Genomic DNA, 25,809 nt, shown 5'->3' with positions numbered 1-25,809 from the left:
TGCGTGTGTGTGTGTGTGCGGTGTGTGTGTGTGTGTGTGTGTGTGCTTCAAATACTTTGCAAGGGAGGGGCGGTGCGTGGGTGCTCCGGAGAAGGATGGGGGACAAAGGCGCAACTCATCAGTGCGCTGAAGCCTAGAAAAAGATAGGACTTGGAAAGGGACCGGAGTTCACTACAGTTCTGCTGGCGACGAGAGGAGAGAGAGAGAGAGAGAGAGAGAGAGAGAGAGAGAGAGAGAGAGAGAGAGAGAGAGAGACACCTGCTGGGACCACGCGCTAGGGGATGGAAGAGAGGAGAGAGGGGTGACTTGATCGTAGTGTATGAAATCATGCATGGGTTAGAAAAGGTGGATAGAGAAAAATTCTTTTATCACACAATGTATCACTCCCTAAAGCTCATAGGTAAGAAAGTGAGGACAAATCAAGGGAAATATTTCTTCACCCAGTGGGTTGTTGTTTTATGGAATTCACTTCCAGAAGATGTTGTGACAGCTGTCAGCCTGGACAGCTTCAAGGCAGGATTAGACAGATTCATGGATGCCAGGTGTATCAGTGGTTATTGAAACGGATGTCCATGTGCCGCCTCTATGTTGGTTGAGGCAGGCAGCATTCCCTTGAATACCATTTGTTGGGGGTCAGGGGAAAGGGAGGGTTTTGCCTTCTCTTTCTGCTCAAGATCCCCATGGACAATTGGTGGGACACTGTATGACACAGAATGCTGGACTCGATGGGCTTTGGCCTGATTCAGCATAGCTCTTCTTATGTTCTTATGGAGAGAGAGAGAGAGAGAGGCAGAGAGAGAGAGGGGGGGGGAGAGAGAGGGAGAGGGAGAGGGAGAGAGAGAGAGAGAATCCATTGTGAATTGCGCGCTCCTCGTATTGGAGAAATGTCTTCCTTGGGGAGAAATGTGTCACCCTTAGGGAGGGAGTAGGTACACCAATAGCAGGGCTGGCTGAGGACCCTGCAAGAGAACCTAATTGGAGAAGTAAGAACCCTTAGGACCCCCAAGAAGTAGTTGGAGAAGTGAGCAAAGGGGATTCCCCGCAGTGCCTAAGAAAATGCTGGGAGATTTCGGAGCAATGAGAAGGAAGAACAGTTTTATACTGTCTTGTGAAAGCTGTGAAGGCCAGGTGAGGAGATGCTTTGGAAAGGGGAGAATGGGGCTAAGGTCTGAAGCAGGAGGGGCTTTCAGGCCTTAGGGAGGAAAACTTGAGGAAACCTAGGGATCCCCAAAACTTGGCAACTTTAAAGCTTGTGAACTTCAACTCCCAGAATTCTCCATCCAGCATAGAGTTTGAAGACCACTGGCAAACCTTAATAAGTGGCTATTGGGAAACAAAAAGAAAGAAAGATAGGAAGGAAGGAAAGAAAGAAAGAAAGAAGGAGGAGGAGGGAAGGAAATAAAAAAGAAAGAAAGGGGAAGGAAAGAAAGAAAGAAAGAAGGAAGGAGGAGGAAGGAAGGAAAGAAAAAAGAAAGAGGAAGGAAGGAAGGAAAAAAGAAAGAAGGAGGAAGGAAAGAAAGAAGGAAAAAAGGAAGGAAAGAAAGAAAGAAAGAAAGAAAGAAAGAAAGAAAGAAAGAAAGAAAGAAGACCTCTGAGACTCCACTCACTGTTCTAAAGTGCTCCATGAATGAGTTTGGTTAGCCATGGTTGGTCACATGCTGCAGATCTGATGTGCCTTTGGCTTAACCGTGCAGGACTCTTAAACATCTCATTGCTTAATGTATGACTAGAGCAGGGGTCCCCAAACTTGGCAATTTAAAAACTTGTGGACTTCAACTCCCAGAATTCTCCAGCCAGCTATGCTCTTAAAGTCTTAAAGCTGCCAAGTTTGAAACCTCTGGACTAAAGTAACTGTTGCTGCCCTAACCCCAGTCCTGTGTTCCATTCAGTGTTCTTAGTTGTTTTATTCCATTAAATAACTCCATTCCAAATATAACCTTGGCTGGGGGAAAAATGCACTAGAATTCAACGCACTAGTATTCTTTGGAAACTAATTAACATCTCATGGTTGGCTTAATTATGCAATGATTCATTGGATAAGCCATAGGCAGATGGTTCCACCTGACACACTAAATCAAAACCAAGTTTTTGCCTTTGTGCGATATGTGAATGGAACAACAGGGGTTTATTTCTGAAGAAATATTTCAAGATTGAGTTAAGTATAATCACTTTTAAAGTCTGCCAACATTTCATAGTGTCTGTACAGTAAAAATAGCTTGATAGAAGGAAAAGGGGGGGACATGATCGAAACATTTAAATATGTTAAAGGGTTAAATAATGTTCAGGAGGGAAGTGTTTTTAATAGGAAAGTGAACACAAGAACAAGGGGGCACAATCTGAAGTTAGTTGGGGGAAAGATCAAAAGCAACATGATAAAATATTATTTTACTGAAAGAGTAGTAGATCCTTAAAACAAACTTCCAGAAGACGTGGTAGATAAATCCACAGTAACTGAATTTAAACATGCCTGGGATAAACATCTATCCATCCTAAGATAAAATACAGGAAATAGTATAAGTGCAGACTAGATGGACCATGAGGTCTTTTTCTGCCGCCAGTCTTCTATGTTTCTATGTTCCTATAACGAAACTTATTTTTTGACAGTGTTGCTTAAAGACATTTAAGTCTACTTTGGTGATAATGGGTTCTGAATATTAAAATGTTCATTTCCAATTAGTACTGGACATAAAAATTATATATCACTTCTCAGGGATATGTAATCCTTTGAAAAATGCTACTGGTGGAGAAACACCTGGGGTTGAAAATGCTCTATGGTCAGCCTACTGTTTTATATTTTAAAACAAGATCTAGCAGCCCTTTAAGAGAAATATCCAAATCTAATTTTGGGTCAGCATTGTGCTAAGTGATTTCTTTCCCTAAAAGAAGCAGATCATAGTAATTTATTGTACAGATCACACACAAAGAAGTGTGTGTGAAAGTTGACAAAATCCATAGTCAAGTATAGAGTCATTAATTTAAGTCTTAAGTTCATTAAAGCAGAACTGAAAATATATAATTGATACCAAACTGAAAAAAAGTATTAGATGGGAAAATGATAACTCTACGGTGGAGATTTGTGTGTGTAATAAGTAACATATACTGCATTTGGGGGAATGACCTAGCCAAAGAAAAATATTACAGCATTGAATGAAATAGGCAAGTTAGGTTTAGATCTTTCCTTCCAAAATAATTGGCAAGATTTATTAGTACTTGTCATTTTTATGGCAATTCCTGTAACAAACTCATAAAGAATAAACATGTCTGGGAGCCTTAGTTGCCCTTTGCCTTTTTCATACTAACATTCCTAAAGTTTATTTGTCATTCTGGTTTGCCACTGAAAGTTATCCTTAGGCAGCAACCCCATTCAAATAAGTCTCATCGGGTACATTGTTATTTATTTTTGAGTAAATCTGTATTAGAGCTATTATCCTGTTTTACTGATGAACTACATTCTGGTGTTTTGTGGATCAACTTCTCAGACATTCTCTGAATACAACAAATGTATAGCACATCCAAGCTTCCAAATCAGAAACTTTTCAGTAAGTGAGACAGGTGATGATAGTTAAAGTCAAAATATAACACCTTAGCGTCTTAAATTTCAGGCAGGGCACCTACTGCCCTTTAAAACATCTTTGTGCAAAAGGTTATTTTTGCCACCTCTTCCTTTAATTTTAATTGCTATTTTTTAAAAAAATTGAGCAAAAGTTAAGACTAGATGAGAACTTTGGAATAAGCATGCCTGCTTTTAATACATAATATCTATCAATGAAAGTAACATCAGGAAACCATTAATACAAAGAATCATTTATTTTACAAAATAGAAAGTAGTCTTCACTTACTGGCTGCAATTGGGAATAGCAACTCCATACAGTGAAATGCCAGATGATTGTGACTGATTTACAACATCAGTGGCTTAGTTCCCTTTGTGGCCATTCAGCGAATCTCCATGAAATGTTGAGTGTAATGTCACATCAGCCCAATTTACGACTCCTCCCACTTTCCCCATTGACTTGTTGGAAGCAACTTCTGAAGTTGCAAATGACCCTCATGTGACCAGAGGAGGATGCAACCATTTATTGCCAAGTGCCTGTAACTTAATCATGTGATTGTGGGGATACCGTGATGGCTGCAACTTCAAGGACTGGTTTATGTGTTGTAACCAGTGAAGGGTTACCAAAATTTTTACTACCACACTGTGGGCGTGGTTTATGCAGGACGTCCTGCACAACATCTGCATTTTCTTTCAACAAACAATCCCATCTGTTAGAAACATAGAAACATAGAAGGACTGATGGCAGAAAAAGGCCTCATGGTCCATCTAGTCTGCCCTTATACTATTTCCTGTATTTTATCTTTAGGATGGATCTATGTTTATCCAAGGCATGTTTAAATTCAGTTACTGTGGATTTACCAACCATGTCTGCTGGAAGTTTGTTCCAAGGATCTACTACTCTTTCAGTAAAATAATATTTTTCTCATGTTGCTTTTTGATCTTTCCCCCCAACTAACTTCAGATTGTGTCCCCTTGTTCTTGTGTTCACTTTCCTATTAAAAACACTGAACACAAGAACAAGGGGACACAATCTGAAGTTAGTTGGGGGGGAAAGATCAAAAGCAACATGAGAAAAATATTATTTTACGGAAAGAGTAGTAGATCCTTGGAACAAAACTTCCAGATATCTTCAAGTTGCCAAGGTTGGGAAACACTATTTTAGAGAGGATCAACCAGAGGGGATTCTTGTGGAATGTTAAAAAGAATGTCCTAATGATGGAAGCTGTTTGACAGTAGAAGCAATTACCAAGCTTTCCTTTGCTAAAAATTTCCCCACCGAAACTGGATTGACAGTTTTCAAGATTGCTTTAATCTGGATTCGTGTTCTTGAGAAGGAGGTTGGACCCAATGCTGTCAAGAGCTCCTGCTAACTCTCTGCTTCTAAAATAGTGTGTCTGTCGCAAGATACTTTCAGTTGAACACAGTGAAGTTTAGGAGAATGAAGAAGAAAAACTGGGAAAGAATAACATCCAGTTCAGTTTCATTAAATTATAGCACAATTCTATACAGTTCCACTCAAAGATAATTTCCATTGAATGCGGAAGTCCTTGAACCAACTACATCCTTAAGCTTGGTTTTAACTCAACACAAAGAATATACAGTTGTGCTCAAGGCAGCACAGAACAGGAGAGTTGAATGGACAAGAAGGATGTTCATGTCATCTTCTACTCTAAGAAAGAGTTCCAGGCATAATGGACTTTGTTCAAGGCAAAAAGAAGTGCAGAAGTAGAGATGGAAAAATAAAGGTGACAGCCAAAGATGTTTTCCAATACAACAGCAACATCCTTTGGCAATGCTTGAAAATAACCTATACATGGGGTGTAGCATAACATATACATGGGGTGTAGCAACAACTGATGATTTACTTTTTATGGTACAGTAATAATTTGAGGCTTCTTTGTTTATTTAGAAAGTGCCCAGTTCATTTGGGGGAATACGGTGTTGTTTCTGCCTTTCTTGCTCTATATCTTCAGACACTGCAGTGAAATGGGCATTGCGGTAATAATTTAAAAGTCTCAGGCCTCAGGACTTTTCTCGGGCTTCTTTAGGCCCTGATATCTAACTTTCCTTCCATGTCACTAGAATGGTGAGAAAATGATTTTATGTCTGTAACATCATGGGATGGGGGTGATTGCAAGTAACAGATATAAGCAAATTGGCAAATAAACATCAAAAGTCCCCTGAAACCTCCTTAATTACTTTCTGGACACAACAATAATATGGCATCGGACCAGAATATCTCTGAGACTGCCTTTTGCCGCACGAAGCCCAGCGACCGATCAGGTCCCCACAGAGTTGGCCTTCTCTGGGTCCCCGTTGACAAAACAATGTCATCTGGCGGGACCCAGGAGAAGAAACCTTCTCTGTGGCAGCCCTGACCCTCTGGAATCAACTCCCCCCTGGAGATTAGGATTGCCCCCACCCTCCTTGCCTTTCGCAAACTCCTTAAAACCCACCTCTGTCGTCAGGCATGGGGGAAATTGATTCCCCTGGACTGTTTCTGCTTTATGTATGGTTTATATGAGATGTATGATTGCTTTTTTATATTAAGGGGTTTTTTAAATTGTTTTTAATTATTGGATTTTGTACTGTTCTGCTGTTGTGAGCCGCTCCGAGTCTCCGGAAAGGGGCGGCATTCAAATCAAATCAAATCAAATCAAATCAAATCAAATCAAATCAATAAGCAAACAAATAAAATAATAAAATAAAATAAAAATAAAATAAAATAAAATAAAAAATAAATAAAATAAAATAAAATAAAATAAAATAAAATAAAATAAAATAATAAATAAAATAAAATAAAATAAAATAAAATAAAATAAAATAAAATAAAATAAAATAAAATAAAATAAATAAAATAAAATAAAAATAAAATAAAATAAAATAAAATAAAATAAAATAAAATAAAATAAATAAAATAAAATAAAATAAAATAAAATAAAATAAAATAAAATAAAATAAAATAAAATAAAATAATGAATAAAGAAAGAAAGAAATAAGATGAAGCTGAAATGCATATATACCAAATAGATTAAAGAGGAAATAGTGCAGGAAACACCCCTGCCTCCTTCCTAAATAGAGCTCCTACTATTCTTCACCTTGTTGGAAGTCTTGAGAGAAGCTGGATCAACACCTGGGATGTTGGAAAGCTAATGGATATGAAAATGAACTCAGAAACATAATGAGAGAGAAATGGTCTGCTGAAGGTTCCTGGCGACTACAAGGGAGGTCCATCCATTCCAGTTATAATAAAACATCCAAAATACCTTTTAGGCACACAACCAGGGGTAAAATTCAGCAGGTCCTGACAGGTTCTGGAGAACCAGTGGTGGAAATGTTGAGTAGTTTGGAGAATTGGCAAACACCACCTCTGGCTAGCCCCAGAGTGGGGTGGGAATGGATTTATTTATTTATTTATTTATTTATTTATTTATTTGTTTGTTTGTTTGTTTGTTTATTTATTTATTTATTCCAATACATAATACACATTGAAGAGAATAGATATGTAGTAATATAAATAAAGAAAAGAATAGAAGAAAAGATATAAAAGTATAGGTGAACATATTTGAAAGGAAGAAAAGATAAATGAGATAAGGAGAGACAATTGGACAGGGGACGGAAGGCACACTGGTGCACTTATGCACGCCCCTTACTGACCTCTAAGGAACCTGGAGAGGTCAATCGTGGATAGTCTAAGGGAAAAATGTTGGGGGTTAGGGGCTGACACTACTGAGTCAGGTAATGAGTTCCACGCTTCGACAACTCGGTTGCTGAAGTCATATTTTTTACAGTCAAGTTTGCAGCGGTTGATATTAAATTTGAATCTGTTGCGTGCTCTTGTGTTGTTGCGGTTGAAGCTGATTTTGCAATATCCTTCCTCCAGGAGGGCAGAGGCAATGGGGATTTTGCACTGCCCCTTCCCCTGCCATGCTCACCAAGCCACACCCACAGAACCAGTAGGGAAAAATTTTGAATTTCACCACTGAACACACGCCACTTATCAACTAACTGACATCACATCTAAGGCAAAGCTTATATACATTGAGCCTGTTCTGTTTGTATTACTGTATTGATTTTAACAATACAAATTAGTTGTACAGGTTTGAGTTCTCCAAACTTGGAGAACTCCAGCAAAATAATACACCAACCCTAAATCAAACATACTCAGTACTTTGTCAATTTTAAGTTGCCTCCCTAAGGTGGGCTCAAATGGAGGAGATGAAGGCAGCTTTATCGAGCAGGGGTTCTCCAACCTTGGCAACTTTAAGACTTTTGGACTTTAACTTCTGGAATTCTTCAGCCACCAAATGTCTTTAAGGTGCCAAGGTTGGAGACTCCTGTTATAAAGCCAAGAAACAAAGAAATTGCTATTATCACGACTTGATTGTTCCATGATAGCATACAAGGATGTAAAATGTGTGAACATAGCAAAGGAAATAAAAACCAATTCATACTTGGGAAAATACACGTTTCCTGTATATCTTCTGCATCAAATTTTCTTTATACTTTTATGGGCATTCCTTGAATTGATGAACCTCTTTCCACAGAAACTGAGAGAGCAAAGGAAGCAAGTAGGATTCAAGCATTTGTCCCCTGGGTGTAATGCTTGGTTTCTTGGTCCTTAAAATACAAAAAGGAAAGGAAATGGGAGTGATATAGGACAATAGATCTTTTGTCAGAGTGGCTAAAATGCTTGGCAAAGAGGGTAGAAACCATGAGGAGTGTATGAGTGAGATTTTTTTTTTTTACCCTCTTTTCTCCTGAAAGAATCATTATAATTTGTTACTAAGAATAGAGTAGAGTAAAGTAGAATAGAATAGAATAGAATTCTTTATTGGTCAATTGTGATTGGACACACAAGTAATTTGTCATTGGTACATATGCTCTCAGTGCATATAAAAGAAATGATACATTTGTCAAGAATCATGAGGTACAACACTTAATGATTGTCATAGGATACAAATAAGCAATCAGGAAACAATATTACAGTGATCCCCCGGTTATTACGTCCCCGACCATTGCGAACAGGGTAATTCGCGATTTTTCAACCCGGAAGTCAAAACACCATCTGCGCATGCGTGCCCTTTTTTCTATGGGCACGCATGCGTAGATGGTGCCCGGCAGATCAGCTGCTGGGCGGCTTCCCTGGGTCTTCACCCTCTTGCTGGCGGGAGGGCGAGCAGCGGGCATCAGCAAGGAGTTTCCCCACCGCCCACGCAAACTCCTTGCTGCCGCCCGCCCTTCGCCCGCCCACACCGTTCATTCTCGCCGCTTTGGAGCTGAGTCCTGAAGCGAATTCGCTTCAGGACTCAGCTCCAAAGCGGCGAGAGCGAGTGCGGACAATCCGTTCGCTGGCGCTAGCTCTCGCCGCTTTGGAGCTGAGTCCTGAAGCGAATTCGCTTCAGGACTCAGCTCCAAAGCGGCGAGAGCGAGCGCGGACAAGCCGTTCGCTGGCGCTAGCTCTCGCCTGCCTGCCCGCTAGCGAGGAGCCGCCTGCCTGCCCGCTAGCGAGGAGCCGCCTGCCTGCCCGCTAGCGAGGAGCCGAAGATTGGGGGCGGCGCGGCTGTTTTAAAATGTCGCCACCGGCATGGGGGGCTTGCCAGCACCCCCCGGACCCCCAACCCGGGTTTGGGGGGCTGCTAGGAAGCCCCCCATGCCGGCGGCGACGTTTTAAAACACCCGCGCGACTTTCCAATCAGTCCCGAAGACAAACATCAAACTTCCGCGTTTGTCTTCGGGACTCATTGGAAAGTCGCGCGGGTGTTTTAAAACGTCCCCCACCGACATGGGGGGCTCGCTAGCACACCCCCGAACCCCCAACCCGGGTTTGGGGGTGTGCTAGCGAGCCCCCCATGTCGGCGGGGACGTTTTAAAACACCCGCGCGACTTTCCAATGAGTCCCGAAGACAACGCGTTTGTCTTCGGGACTCATTGGAAAGTCGCGCGGGTGTTTTAAAACGTCCCCGCCGACATGGGGGGCTCGCTAGCACCCCCCGAACCCCCAACCCGGGTTAGGGGGGTGCTAGCGAGCCCCCCATGTCGGCGGGATGTTTTAAAACACCCGCGCCTCCCCCAATCTTCGGCTCCTCGCTAGCGCTGCGGAAGTAAAAACACCATCTGCACATGCGCAGATGGTGTTTTTACTTCCGCAGCGCTACTTCGCAAAAACCCGCTCGTTGCGGGGGGTCCTGGAACGGAACCCTTGCAACGAGCGGGGGATCACTGTAATATAAATTGTAAGGATACAAGTAACAAGTTACAGTCATACAGTCAGCTTCCCTAAGTATACCCATGTCACACCAACACTCCGCAATCTGCATTGGTAGCTGATCAGTTTCCGGTCACAATTCAAAGTGTTGGTTATGACCTATGAAGCCCTTCATGGCATCGCACCAGAATATCTCCGGGACCGCCTTCTGCCGCACGAACCCCAGCAACAAGTTAGGTCCCACAGAGTTGGCTTTCTCCGGGTCCCGTCAACTAAACAATGCCATCTGGCAGGACCCAGGGGAAGAGCCTTCTCTGTGGCAGCCCCGAGCCTCTGGAACCAACTCCCCCCAGAGATCAGAGTTGCCCCCACCCTCCTTGCCTTTCCTAAGCTCCTTAAAACCCACCTCTGTCCTCAGGCATGGGGGAATTGAGATATCCCCTCCCCCTAGGCTTATAAAAATTATGCATGGTATGTCTGTGTGTATGATTGGTTTCTTAAATAAGGTTTTTTAAAATTAACTTAAATATTAGATTTGTTCATATTGTTTCACTATTGTTGTTAGCTGCCCCGAGTCTACGGAGAGGGGCAGCATACAAATCTAATAAGTAAGTAAGTAAGTAAGTAAGTAAGTAAGTAAGTAAGTAAGTAAGTGAGTGAGTAAGTGAGTAAGTAAGTAGGTAGGTAGGTAGGTAGGTAGGTAGATAGATAGATAGATAGATAGATAGATAGATAGATAGATAGATAGATAGATAAATGGGAGAAGATGGGTGATAGCAACGATGACAAGACTAATAATAATAGTAATGCAGCATTAGTGAATAGTTTGACTGGGAATTTTTTGTTTAGCAGAGTGATGGCTTTCGGGGAAAAACTGTTTTTGTGTCTAGTTGTCTTGGTGTGCAGCCCTCTATAGCGTTGTTTTGAAGGTAGGAGTTGAAACAGTTTAGGTCCAGGATGCGAGAGGTCAGTATATAATCTAAAGCTTCATGGGTCAAAGCTCTCTGACTTGGAAATGCATTTATGGTAACACTTGTTTATCCTTTATTACAGAAATTTGATTCTCTCTTGAGGAAGCAAAGCAAAATAAACTACAGTATTTTACAGTATGATAGAATTATAATCTTAATAGGTTTGGGAATGTTTCCTCTTGTATTTCCCATTGATTTCAATGACCCAAACAGGGTGTGCTTTTCTGTCCCTTTGTAATCTTTTCACTTATCTCTCCCTCCCAGCCTCTCCTTTTCCAAAGGAAGGTTTGTTGAACATCTGTTTGGAAGGGAAGTCCATCACTTTTCATAGTTACAACTTCAGCTTTGAATTGTTCTTGTTATGAAGCTTTTTAAAGCTAGTGTTCCTTTGAAATCTGCCTATATATAGCTTGCGGTACATTCATTAGCTTTCATTGGCACTCTGGAACAAGAGAGAAAAATAATTAACTATTTCAACATCTTTTTCAACGAATAGTATCACTCAGGCAGCCATCCTTCCTTCTGTTGTGATTCAGCCTGAGGCTCCTCAGGGACCGGCTGCGTCTCTGCTGGATCCAGGCCCGGAGGAGGAGGACAGTGAACAGGAGGGGGAGGACCAGGCAGACGGGGGAGAGGAACGTCAGGAAGAGGATGAGGGGGAGCAGCCTGAGAGCCCCAGGGGGGGGCTCTCCCCAGCCAGTAGCCTGGCTTCATTGGATGAGGAAGCACAGGCTATAATTGACATGAGACAGAGATGTGCAGCTCAGAGACGGGACCAATTAGAAAGGTATTGGCATCACTGAATTGGCAACAGCTGGGTTTGGGTGTGGTTCTCCTCAGCAGGGTTTAAAAGGCAGGCAAGCCCTTGAAGCCATGTGGAGCATTATCAACTTGAAAGTTCTGTGACCCTGCTTTGCTTCTCGGCGTCTCTGATCTTGGCTTCATGGCTTTCGTGAAACATCTTTGAAGTTTCAGCGTGTTCCTGTGTGTAAGGACATTTTCTGTTACCTGTGTTTGCTTTGAATTCTATAAACTGCCTTTGATTTTTACCAGTGTGTCTGGATTCTCTTTTTGGGTTGGTGTTTGCTGGAGGGACCCAGACAGAACACCTTCTATTCTTTTTTTCTTTCTTGTCTTTTTATGCCACTTTGGTTTTGTAGCATGTGAAAACTGGGTAAGCATCCTTTCTCTCCATCAAAGTCATTATTAACAGTTTGGGGTACTATAGTAGTGGAAGATCAAAATCCCCAGCACAATCACTCACAGGGATAGTGAGTGGGAGCGATAGCATATGCATTATGGATACCATGATCAAATGACGTAATTAGGTAATATAAGTTTAATTGCATTGCATTGGCTGCCGATCAGTTTCCGGTCACAATTCAAAGTGTTGGTCATGACCTTTAAAGCCCTACATGGCACCGGACTAGAGTACCTCCGGAACCGCCTGCTACCACACGAATCCCAGCGACCGATAAGGTCCCACAGAGTTGGCCTTCTCCGGGTCCCGTCGACTAAACAATGTCATTTGGTGGGCCCCAGGGGAAGAGCCTTCTCTGTGGCAGCCCCGGCCCTCTGGAACCAACTCCCCCCAGAGATTAGAACTGCCCCCACCCTCCTCATCTTTCGTAAACTACTCAAGATTCACTTATACCGTCAGGCATGGGGGAGTTGAGACACCTTTCCCCCAGGCTTTTTTAATACTTTTTTTAATGTTTGGCATGAATGTGTTGTTTGGTTTTTTAAATAATGATAGGGTAATATTAGATTTGTTCTACTACTATATTGTTTTTATTATTGTTGTGAGCCGCCCCGAGTCTTCGGAGAGGGGCAGCATACAAATCTAATAAATAAATGCAAATAAATTGGTCAATTTTTCAGTACAAAACCCACTTGTGTGATATAGCAGAAACATTCCTTTGAAGATCTTGCTTAGTATGTGCTAATTCATACGAAATATACTGCTCAAAATAAATAAATAAAGGGAACATTCAAATAACACATCCTAGATATGAATGAATGAAATATTCTCATTGAATACTTTGCTCTGTGCAAAGTTGAATGTGCACAACAGCATGTGAAATTGATTGTCAATCAGTGTTGCTTCCTAAGTGGACAGTTTGATTTCACAGAGGTTTGATTTAATTGGATTTATATTGTGTTATTTAAATGTTCCCTTTATTTTTTTTTGAGCTGTGTATATTCATAGGAAAAAATAAAGTTTTATTTAAGTTTACGGACAGGAGCTTATTAAAAAAGATGGATATTTATGACAGTAATCTAATTGGATATTCATTATATTCAAGGAAAAGTTGATAAGTAAGCTGGGGAGCTGAAATTAATGGGAACTCCTGTCAATAAACCATAATGTTATTTGTTTTGTTTTAATTGAGAATCTCCACATATAGGGGCATAGTGCAAACGTGAAGACAGTCATTGTGAAATTGCTTTCTTTCTTGCCTTAACTTAAGGGAATGCAAGCCTTTTGGGCAGGTAGCTAAGAGGGCTGTGAAGATCTTCAAGAGGGAATTCTCTTTGATTAAAAGTCAAATGAAGCATTCCCTCAAAAGTGATCATCACATTTTGCCTGTTTTGTGCTGACTGCCTTAATCTTCATGCAATCATTTATAACTAGACATGAAATATAGTGATACCTCATCTTACGAACTCCTCTTCATACGAACTTTTCATGATACGAATCCGGTGTTTAAGATTTTTTTGCCTCTTCTTCCGAACTATTTTCACCTTACGAACCCGAGCCGCCACCGCTGGGATGCCCCACCTCCGGACTTCTGTTGCCGGCTGATGCGCTGGGATTCCCCTGAGCCTCCCCTCGCTGGGATTCAGAGCAGCGCTGGCAAAAATGAAGGGAATCCCAGCAAGGGGCGCCTCAGGGAAATCCCAGCAATGCAAGAACGGGCGCTTCGGCTGGCAACGGAAGTCCGGAGGTGGGGTTTCCCAGCGGTGCAAGGCAAAAGGAGTGACTTTTGGGATGGGGTTGCACGCATTATTTGCTTTTACATTGATTCCTATGGGGAAAATTGCTTCTACTTACGAACCTGGTCACGGAACGAATTAAGTTCATAAGACTAGGTATCACTGTATCTTGCCTGCAAAACCCCCAACAACCACTAGATATAAGGATAGATCCTTCTGGCTGGCTGCCATCTAGTAATTGTCTAGATTTTTGCACACCGGATATCTAATTACACTGTTCTGTCTGGGTTCCCCCAGACCTCAACACCAACTGGAAAAAACAGCCAGACACTCTGGTAAAAGCCAAAAGTATTTTATAACTGGAAAAAATAAGCACAGAGGAAAACCTGTTCTTCCCAACAGACAGGATATAATACGGTACAGCAGGGTCCTGATGTCCAGACAATACAGCAAGCTTCTTGCTGGCACCCCCCCCCCCCAAGGTTTCAATAGTCAAAGGCACAAACCAGGATTCCAAAACGCCAAAGTTCACAGTCAGGTCCCACGACTCTCAAAGATAAAACTCCACAAGCCAGGAAGGGTGGGTCTGCCTTTTAGCCTTTCCCAAGAGCACCACACCCAAACCCAGCTATTGCCACTTTAATGCTGAAAGTATTTAGCCAATTGATTCCGTCTCTGAGTAGCTCTTCGTTGTCGCAGATCAATTATGGCTTGTGCACTTTCCTCTAAGGAATCCAGGCTGCTTGCTGGGGAGAGCTCCCCCTGGTGGGACTCTGGCTGTCCTCCCTCTTCTTCAGCCTGGGATTCCTCCTCCTCGTCTGTCTGCACCTCCTGTTCCTCAGCCTCTCCCTCTGAGCTGGAAACCGACAGAAGGTCAGCCGTTCCCGGAGGGGCCTCAGACGGAACCACAACATACACCAGTAGTTCTTCTTTAATTGCAGTTTGTAGTTCCCTGAGAAGTAGCTTTCTTTTTATTTATTTATTTTATGTGTGACATTTCTATGCCACCCAACTCCCATAGGACTCTGGGCATTGTTGTAAGTGTTCCCTGCAGGGGTGGGTTTTAAAAGTCCAAATACTCATTAAATACATTAAAAAAATATCTTTCCTCTACTTCATGGAAATTCGTTTTTCACGGGTGGTCTTGGAACACATCCCCACAAAAAATGAGGGATTACTGTAACAATATAAGAATAACAATAACAATAACAATAACAACAATAACAATATTATTATTATTATTATTATTATTATTATTATTATTATTATTATTGTCATTTGTATAGTCTGTTTCTTAATCTGATCCTTGTTAGTCTGTCTATGTATTCTCCTCCCTCCCACTAATACCCAAGGGAGAGTCCAGGCTTCCTAATGGTTTCCCTGTTTCCCAGGCTCCACACATATTTTTGCACATGTTGTTGTAATCATCTCTGAATACTCGCTTTAAAGTCATCTGCAGCTTCCTACAGCATCTCACTTTTCATTTAAGGAGCTCAAAGGGGCATATATAGGGCTTGCTTGACATAAGACTGCAGGAACGCAGAAGGAAATGGCTTCAAAATAGGTCTATTTTTGAGATCTTATTTTGTTTATGCAAAGACTGACCATTTAGGAAAATGTTGTACATGGTGCCATGTTATGGAGCATTTTCTTGCCTGCTTAATAAAGTCTACTGCTGGAATTTTAGCAAGGGAAGGGAAATGGTGACATTAAAATTGACATCCTATCCCAGTGATGGCGAAACTTTTTTTTCTCGGGTGCTGAAAGAGTATGTGTGTATACTATCACGCATGCGCAAGTGCCCACACCCATAATTCAATGCCCGGGGAGTGCGAAAACAGGTTCCCCCACCCTTCAGAGGCCCTCTGGAGGCCAGAAATGGCCTGTTTCCCAACTTCTGGTGGGCCCAGTAGGCCTGTGTTTTGCCCTCCCCAGGCTCCAAAGGCTTCCATTGGGTTAAAGTTGAAGTTCACCAGTCTTAAAAGTTGTCAAGTTTGGGGACCCCTGATTTCTTGGACCATCAGTGCAAAGGGATTGTGCAGTTTTGGGGGACTTGGGATTTTCAAACACATAGACTTTGGGATAGTATTAGTATTACGTGTTGTAACTCATGATTCTTGAGAAATGTATTTTATTTTATGTACACTGAGAGCATATGCATCAAAGACAAATTCCTTGTGTGTCCAATCACACTTGACTAATAAAGAATTCTATTCTATTCTGTTCTGTTTCGTTCTGTTCTGTTATCTTCTTCTTCTCCTTCTCCTTCTTCTTCTTTTTCCTCCTCCTCCTCCTCCTCCTCTTTTCTTCCTCCTATTATTATTGTTGTTGTTATTATTATTATTATTATTGTTGTTATTGTTATTGTTATTATTATTATTATTATTACAAAATACAATGCAAAAACAATACTTATACAAATCTAATAGTTAAAAACTATAAGCTAAAATCCAATTAAGTAAAAAAACAATCAATTTACTCAATCGCATCCACACATAATATTTAATGGTCAGAAAGAGGGGGAGGCATATACTAGTTGCCCCATGCCTGGCGACATAGATGGGTCTTAAGGCTTTTGTGAAAGGCGAGGAGGATGGGGGCAGTACGAATCTCTGGAGGGAGCTGATTCCAGAGGGCCGGGGCCGCCAGAGAGAAGGCTCTTTCCCTAGGCCCCGACAGATGATTTTGTCTGGTTGATGGGACCCGGAGAAGGCCAACTCTGTGGGAGCTGCTTGGCCACTGGGATTTGTGCGGCAGAAGGCGGTCCCATAAGTAATCTGGTCCGATGCCATGTAGGGCTTTATAGGTCATTACCAGTACTCCGAATTGTGTCCGGAAACCAATCATCAGCCAGTGCAAGCCGCGGAGTGTTGGAGAAACATGGGTGTATCTCAGAAGACCCATGACTGCTCGTGCGGCCGCATTTTGCACAATTTGAAGTTTCTGAACACTCTTCAGAGGTAGCCCCATCTGGAGAGCATTGCAGTAGTCGAACCTCGAGGTGATAAGGGCATGAGTGACCGTGAGCAGGGACTCCCTGTCCAAATAGGGTTGGCACACACATGCACATTGGAGCTGACCTAGGGCAATGGCTTGCATGATAGCAGGTATGGCTCTGTGTGCCACCTGTGGGACTCATGCCATAGGTTTGCCATCACTGTCCTATCCATTAAAGAGCAGCTGGAGGTACTTGTACCCTTTGTAACAGGACTCGGAGTGTGGGGGCAATATGCTGGCTCTGTTTTTAAAAAGTGCTATTGCTAACATGTTGCAAGCTGCCCTGAGTCTAAGGAGAAGGGTGGCATAAAAATTGAATAAACAGACAGACAGACAGACAGACAGACAGACAGAGAAATAAATAAATAAATAACATAAATGTATACAAAAGTGAATTTTTCATCCAAATAGAGACCTGCATTTCATTACAGAAAACCAGGATGCTAGAAATTAGTTATAATGTCCCACCCACTACAAAAGTTTCCAATGCTGGTAAAATGTTTTATTCATTAATTTTTTAAAATTTATATACTGCCCATCTCTCTAAAGGTTACAATGTGAATTACAATCAATCAATAAGTTAATCAGTGGAACAGCTTTCCTCCAGAAGTTGTGAATGCTCCAACACTGGAAGTTTTTAAGCAGATGTTGGATAACCATCTGTCTGAAGTGGTGTAGGGTTTCCTGGCTAAGCAGGGGGTTGGACTAGAGGACCTCCAAGGTCCCCTCCAACTCTGTTGTTGTTGTTGTTAATAAAAATCCCTATATAAAACATCAAAACAATAAATAATAACATTACATTAAAACTTGGAAGGAAGGGAGCAATATGCACTCTGGGAGAAGGTGAGGATCTTTTCTTAATCTGTTAATCACCTTCAAAATTATTTATTCTTATGGGGCATCCAGGCTTATCACAAGAAAAGAACTCTCTTGTGGAAATATCATTACTTCCGATGCAGGGAAATTTGAATGCAAATGACTTTTATTTGTCAACTTTAGCAATTCTAACAGGAGTAGATGTCAACTTCCAGAATCCCTCAGCTAGCATTGTTTGTGGTTCAATTTTTTTTTTTAACATTCATTATACTATGATATTACTTTCACATTGATATCGCATTCAGTTTTGAATATTAAAGTACGGTTTAATTATGCTGTGAGTGAAGAATTGCTTTCTTTTGTTCTGGTTTCCTTGGATTGTAGTGCTAGAAGAAAGGGGGGGGGGTTGTCTGTTTTCACCATGATTGGCCACAAGATCCTCTGGGCAGTGGGTGGACTAGAAATATTTCAGAATAATGATAATGATTGCAAGCAACATCTTGACCGAGTTTCCAGAATTAATCATTGGAAACTTTGTTAAGAATTTGGATGTGCTACTGGGAACATCAAGTTGAGAAAGTTTTGGAAAATGAGTGGCTTAAGGTCTCATGGAAATTTAAGACCCAAACAGATAGGCATCTTGCTTATATTATGGATGCTATAACATTTATTAAGAAGGAGAATGTCTGGTTCATTGATGCTGCTGTTGTAGGTGATGCTAGAAGTAAGGGAAAACAATTGGAAAAAGTTATAAAATATTTCGACTCAGAGATGGAAGTTTATGGAACTTCAAATAGTTTATGGAAAAAGAAATCTGTTATATCAATTGTGATTGGAACCTTTATTCTGCGCTGTGGTGGTGCAGTAGTTATAATGCAGAACCACAGGCTACTTCTGCTGACAGCCAGATGCCAGCAATTCGGCAGTTTGAATCTCACCAGCTCAAGGTTGACTCAGCCTTCCATCCTTCCTAGGTCAGTAAAATGAGGAACCAGATTGTTGGAGGCAATATGCTAACTTTGTAAACTGCTTAAATAGTTCTGTAAAGCACTATGAAGCAGTGTGTAAGTTTAAGTGCTATTGTTGCAATGCCTAAAGCAGTGTTTCCCAACCTTGGCAACTTGAAGATATTTGGACTTCAACTCCCAGAATTCCCCAGCCAGCGAATGCTGGCTGGGGAATTCTGGGAGTTGAAGTCCAGATATCTTCAAGTTGCCAAGGTTGGGAAACACTGGCCTAAAGGACTTCCCTTGATAGCTGGAAATATTGAATTTATAAGCCCTGAACATATTAATTTTCCAAAAAATTGCTTATATTCTTAGGTGCTACTATACTAATTCTTAGGTCAGTGATGGCGAACCTATGGCACAGGTGCTACAGGTGGCACGTGGAACCATATTTTCTGGCATGTGAGCTGTTGCCCTAGCTCAGCGCCAACATGCATGTATGTGCCAACCAGCTGATTTTTGGCTTGCACAGAGGCTCTGGGAGGGTGTTTTTGGTTTCCAGAGAGCCTCCAGGGAGATGGGGGGGAGGTGTTTTTACCCTCCCCCGGCTTCATGCAAGGGAGGGCAAAACCCTACATGGCATCGGACCAGAATATCTCTGGAACCATCTTCTGTCCCACAAATCCCAGCGACCAATAAGATCCCACAGAGTTGGCCTTCTCCGGGTTCCGTCGACTAAACAATGTCATCTGGCAGGCCCCAGGGGAAGAGCCTTCTCTGTGGTGGCCCCGGCCCTCTGGAATCAACTCCACCCAGAGATTAGAACTGTCCCCACCCTCCTTGCCTTTTGTAAATTGCTGAAGACCCACCTAAGTCACCAGGCAAGGTCGGGAATTGAGATACAACCCCCCCGGGCTTATATAGTTTATGTATGGTACGCTTGTGTTGTATAGTTTTAATGATGGGCGTTAGATGCTTTTAAGTATCAGATTTGTTATATTGTTATTATTGTTGCTGTGAGCCGCCCCGAATCTACGGAGAGGGGCAGCATACAAATCTAATAAATTATTATTAATTAATTATTAAAACACGAGCCTACTGAGCCCACCAGAAGTTGGGAAACAGGCCGTTTCCAGCCTCCATAGGGCCTCTTGGGAGTGTAGGAAGCTGTTTTCGCCCTTCCCAGGCATTGAATTGTGGGTGTGGACACTCGCGTATGTGCGATAGCGTGCGCGCCTACACTCTTTTGGTATCCGAGGGAAAAAAGGTTCGCCATGACTGTCTTAGGTGCTTGGTAAGGATTTAAATTATTAAGTTTCCACCAGTCTTAGACTGAATTTAATTGTGGTTGACCATCACATAATAATAAATTTACTTGGAATAGCTTATATCCTATGATGATACCTTTAACACCATCAATGAACAATATCTGCATGTTCCAGACCTTTGGGAAGGACTCAATAAGTGGATAAAAATGCTAAACCCCATATATATAACTAGCTGACTTTGTGGTCAACCATAAAAATCATTGTTGCTATGTGGTAAACTATCTTTCTTTATAGCCTGCATCACTGGAAACAAAACTAATTATGGTTTTAGATGTTGGTAATGTTCCATTGATAAATAATGACTGAATTTACACATCAAGTTAACAAGTTTGATGTGAGATCATTGTCATGTGTGAACTAATTCACTGAGAATTAGGAACAGAATGGATGGTCGTACAATATATGTAAACCTTACTATTGAATTTGCTTCAGTAAAACATATTTTTTTAAAAACCAATGTGCAAACCTACTGTAAAGCCAATCTTGGTTATAGATTACGAGAATTACCACTTGCTCATCTCTATGATGATTTTATATTTTTTTTGTTTTTCTCTTACATTTTAAAGAAAGTATCATCAAGTACAGATTTTAAAAAAAGTTTCCACATCCAAGAATCCTCTGGAATCAGCTCCCTCCAGAGATTAGAACTGCCCCCACCCATCTTGCCTTTCGTAAACTCCTTAAAACCCACCTCTGCCCCCAAGCGTGGGTGAACTGAAACATCTCCCCCTGCCTATGTAGTTTTTTTCTGTATGATATGACTGTATGTATGTTTTTATATATTGGGGTTTCTTGTTTTTTAGACTTTTTAAATGTATTATTGTTATTTTAGATTCTAACTTAGATTTGTCATTATATATTGTTTTTATCATTGCTGTAAGCTGCCCCGAGTCTACGGAGAGGGACGGCATACAAATCTAAATAATAATAATAATAATAATAATAATAATAATAATAATAGTTCTGATCCCTTCAGGTTTTTGACTTTGAAAATCCAATTCTTTTTAGATGGAGGCATGCGTTTAGGAAGCAATAGAAAGATAATTATATTTTCCTAATATGTTTGTTTTCTTTGCAGGATCTAGTTCAGCATTCAAATGGAAAGGTCCCAAATTAAACATAACAGGATCGCACCATGTCATACAAAAAGGAGATACTTTAAACCTTTTGTGCAGGTAACTCGCTCGATTGAACTGATCTTTGCATTTGTCCCTTGGTTACTATAATCTTAAATTTGGATGCAGGATAACTTTAGGCTAAGCCTAAGTAAATATTGGTCAAGGCACCGAAGTTTAAAGAGTGCTGACACTGCCCCTGCTTCCAAATCACCCCAAAAATGTAAATCTTGGTATCAGTGGGAAGTGATATCCTCACTCAGTGTGGCCTAGAGGTCAGGGGTGAGTTTTAACATACCTCTCTGCTGGTTCACTTCCTCCTGCACCACGTGACCGCACTTCATGGCCACGCTTCAACCACCCCGAAAAGCCAAAAATAAAATGGCGATGCATGCGCAATGTTGGAAACTTGGCTTTTGTGCATATGCAGAAGAAAAAAACCAGAAACAAATTCCCCGCCCTCAAAAAAATTCCCAATAAAAATTTTCCCCCCAAATTTAAAAAAAGATGGCGGTGCCCACAGACTGGCATCAACCGAACTGGTTCTGTGACATCAGAACATCATTCCCCTTCTCCCAGGGGAAGAGCCTTCTCTGTGGCGGCCCCGACTCTCTGGAACCAGCTCCCCCTGGAGATTAGAACTGCCCCCACCCTCCTTGCCTTACGTAAACTCCTTAAAACCCACCTTTGCTGCCAGGCATGGGGGAATTGAGATAACTTCCCCAGACCTATATTGCTTATGTATAGTATGTTGTGTGCCTGTTTTTTAAATTATGGGTTTTTAGTTTTTAAATATTAGATTTGTATTGTATATTGTTTTATATTACTGCTGTGAGCCGCCCCGAGTCTACGGAGAGGGGCAGCATACAAATTTAATTAAATAATAATAATAATAATAATAATATTTAATAATAATAATAATTATTATTATTATTTATGTATGGTATGTTTGTATGTATGTCTGATTAATAATGGGGTTTTAAAAATGTTTTTAAATTATTAGATTTGTTATGAATTGTTCTATTGCTGTTGTGAGCCGCCCCGAGTCTACGGAGAGGGGTGGCATACAAATCTAATAAATAATAAAATAAATAAATAAATTGTGACATCACCAGCAGGTTTGTTACCAGTTTGGATGAACTGTTCCGAACCGGGAGGAAGCCACCTCTGATAGAGGCAAGGGTGGACTACTGCCTGGAAGGGGATGAATGCAATGGGATAGTGAAAATGGAGCTCCACCCCAGAGCACCCATTTTGAACTGAAATATGTTGAAAGAAAATGCAGGGCATCCTGCATAAGCCACACCCACAGTATGGTAGTAAAAATGTTGGTAGCCCTTCACTGGATAGAGGTATCATATACCCATGACCTGGCACACCTTGGGTGAAAGAGAGACCCTTCACGGAAGGGCTCTTTGCTTTGTGTTATTTTTGCTTTTGCAGAATACAGTGGTACCTAAGAACGCCTCTACTTTTCTAGATATCAACTGGGTGTTCAAGATTTTTTTTGCCTCTTCTTAAGAACCATTTTCTACTTAAGAACTCGAGCCCGGAAAAATTTCCCAGGAAATTTGAGAGCGGCACGAAGGCCTGGCCAGTTTCCTGCCATTCCCCCTTTAATCCCAGCCATCTCGGACTTTTCTGGGCTGCCAGAGGAGCCTTTCGACGGCGCTTAAGGAGGCTTTGGCAGTCCAGAGTGAACGAAGCATTTTCCTTTCTCTGGGCGCTTGGAGGAGAGGGGATAAACCTCTGCCAGCGCCCAGAGAAAAGAAATGCTCCCTTCACTCTGGGCAGCCAAGGAGTCACCACAGCGAAGGATAGGCGCAGACTACAAAGCAAGTGAGTGAGAGGAGAGGGGAGCCCTTCAACATGGGAAGGAAGAGGCAGCAGGTAGCAGCAGCAGCAGCCAGTGTATGGGAGGCAGTGTATGGGAGGCAGCCTCGTGCCGGGTGTACCGGAGGCGCGTGCTCCTCCTCACCCCCTCAGAGTCCCTCTTTTTTTTTTAAGCCTTAAAGTTTTGGATTTTTTTGATTCCACTCACCTCACCTTCTTCCTTCGGCAGCGACTCTCCTCCTCCTCTTCTTCCTCCTCTTCCTCCCACCCAAATTCCGAGCTTTTATTTCTTTCCTAATGGTTTTGCACGCATTATTTGCTTTTACATTGATTCCTATGGGGAAAATTGCTTAAGAACGTTTCTACTTAAGAACTTGGTCATGGAAAGAATTAAGTTCTTAAGTAGAGGTATAGCAGGGAATATCACAAATAGCTAATTGTAATCAAAATGAAAGCTAGAAAGTTCATTCTAATTTCACCCTTTTTCTTAACCTGAATTTGCAGTGGAGATGTGCCCCATTCTTGGTTTCTGCCTGAAACTCTAAGTAGGAATGACAACCGGTTGAATACGATGACTTACGCTTGTGGAAGGGACAACAAGCATTTCTGCAGCAGCCTTACTTTGAACAGAGCTCAAGCAACCGACACGGGATATTACAGTTGCAAATACCCATCTTCGAGTGAAGTAAAAAAGAAGATCGCATCTAAAATATATGTATTTATTAATGGTAAGATCTGATTTTTTAAAAAAATAATGAATTGCTGCATTTTTACAATAGCTAAGGGGAAAAGACATAAAGAGGTATCCCAGTACTCGAGTGCTTCAAAGCTCATCAAATTTGGTACTCAACCCATTGTGATGCAAAAGTGTTATCCCAGTACTCGTTGTTTCTTTGGTAGTCTATATACTACGAAAGGAAAACAGGGGTGGCTGCAGATAGGAAGTTGGTCATGCCAAGGAGGTCACTGCAAAAGTTTTGTCAAAGAAGGGATTGGCCACAGAGGGAAGACAGGAAGTCGGTCATTTTGGGAAAGTCATGTGACATAGGAAAGGAAAAGACAGGAAGTCCTCCCAGGTGAAAAAAAAGAGGTCATGTGGTAAGTCACATTACTTGTTTGACACTTGCCATTTTAAGTACTTGTTGCACTTCTTGGAACTCATTAACAACAAATTCCAAGGTGCCACTGTATTTATACATGAATTGTAACCCATTTGCTCTAACACAAGAGAAACTAGCCGAAGATGTTGACTCACTCTGTGCTTGGACACTTAGGGCCAAAACGGATGTCGTGTAGAACAGTGTTTCCCAACCTTGGCAACTTGAAGATATCTGGACTTCAACTCCCAGAATTCCCCAGCCAGCGTTTGCTGGCTGGGGAATTCTGGGAGTTGAAGTCCAAATATCTTCAAGTTGCCAAGGTTGGGAAACACTGGTGTAGAAGACCTTCAACTGGATTTCCTAACCATTTTTGTTTCCATGACTCCAAAGTAATTTGTGAATGTGTGATTATAGATCAACAGCTAACCAGGCTTTGTAAGGGGAAGATGCAATCAAATGCCCCACACTTCCAAACTGAAATTAGATGATGGTAGCAAAACAATTCCCAATTCTTTGTTTTAAAACAAAATCCTCTCCATACAGCCACAAATTCTAAATGGCCAGTGCAATAAATATACTTGATGCCTGTTATTTAGTACAGTAGATGCTAATCCTACTGTATTAAAACTGGATGTGACATTTTGTTTGCACTAAAACTTTCTGGGAATAAGGATTAAACTAAGTGAGCTGACAATAAATACTGCAGGGTCAAAATTAGTGATTATTGGGGGTGTGTGTCTTCTTTTAGAAGCAGTTTAATAGGTTTTTGAAAAAGAAGTTAGTTAAACCTATTGGGAATTTTATTTTGAAGAAGAAGAAAAATATTCTGCTGAAACTTAATAATGTACCACTTGTTTCAGGAGCATATTCTTGTGGGTATAGAGGCAACAAATATTAGGGCAGGACAATTGTGTTAAACCTGCAGGTATTCTGTCCCTTAGTTAAGACTTTTGTCTCATAGTTAAACTTATGAACCCAATTTGGCTCTCTTTAGAATTTTTAATAAGGATTAGGAGGTGGTCACACCCCTCTTGCAATAGATATACTATTGTGGTGTTGGATAAAATGCAATGTTAAAATTATTCATTAGCTTTATCTGAAAGGAAGCAGACCAGAAGTATTTTAGAAGACAATGATTAAAGTATTATTTAAACCATGTATGAAGTAAACAGCTGGTAATGTCTTTGCTAGGATGATGCTGAATATGTATCTCAACCAAAAGGTGTGAAATACCAAATCATTGCCAACAGAAAAAACAGTGGAATGTCATGAAGCAATATTATGGATGTTTAGGAAATGATGCTTTATCATTTAGTTTGATGATACTTGACTCATATCCATTTATCAACTTTACTCTAGAAAATAATCCTGACAATCTTGACTATGTGACTTTTCTATTGTCATCAAAGCAAAGTAAAAGATACAGTCTTTATAAAATTATTAGAAATACTTTCCTTCCATTAGTCTTAAAGAATTAGTCTTAAAGAATTCCCATTGAGTATGTATACATATATACAGTACATATATTTTAGTATAATATAAGTTTTTTTGAGTGCCCATACTAGTGGTACATTATATAGTGGTTACCAAATATTATTTACAATATTATATTGTATGCCGCCCCGAGTCTACGGAGAGGGGCGGCATACAAATCTAATAAATAAATAATAAATAAATAAACAAACAAAAAATAAAATAAAATAAAATAAAATAAAATAAAATAAAATAAAATAAAATAAAATAAAATAAAATAAAATAAAATAAAATAAAATAAAATAAAATAAAATAAAATAAAATAAAATAAAATAAAATAAAATAAAATAAAATAAAATAAAATAAAATAAAATAAAATAAAATAAAATAAAATAAAATAAAATAAAATAAAATAAAATAAAATAAAATAAAATAAAATAAAATAAAATAAAATAAAATAAAATAAAATAAAATAAAATAAAATAAAATAAAATAAAATAAAATAAAATAAAAAAAAAAAATAAAATAAAT

At 40.6% G+C, this 25,809-nt stretch overlaps 1 protein-coding gene across 1 annotated transcript in view; it reads left to right on the top strand.

The window, feature by feature from the left end:
• Positions 1–25,809, top strand: part of LOC139166403 (vascular endothelial growth factor receptor 1-like) — a 121,772-nt gene that overhangs the window by 2,927 nt on the left and 93,036 nt on the right. The window contains 2 exon segments of the mRNA XM_070749871.1: positions 20,836–20,932; positions 23,210–23,433. Coding sequence (XP_070605972.1) covers positions 20,836–20,932; positions 23,210–23,433 — 321 coding nt within the window.

The sequence above is a fragment of the Erythrolamprus reginae genome, chromosome 4 (genome assembly GCF_031021105.1).
Source record: "Erythrolamprus reginae isolate rEryReg1 chromosome 4, rEryReg1.hap1, whole genome shotgun sequence".
Taxonomy (NCBI): Eukaryota; Metazoa; Chordata; class Lepidosauria; order Squamata; family Dipsadidae; genus Erythrolamprus; species Erythrolamprus reginae.
This window is presented reverse-complemented; position numbering and strand designations above follow the sequence as displayed.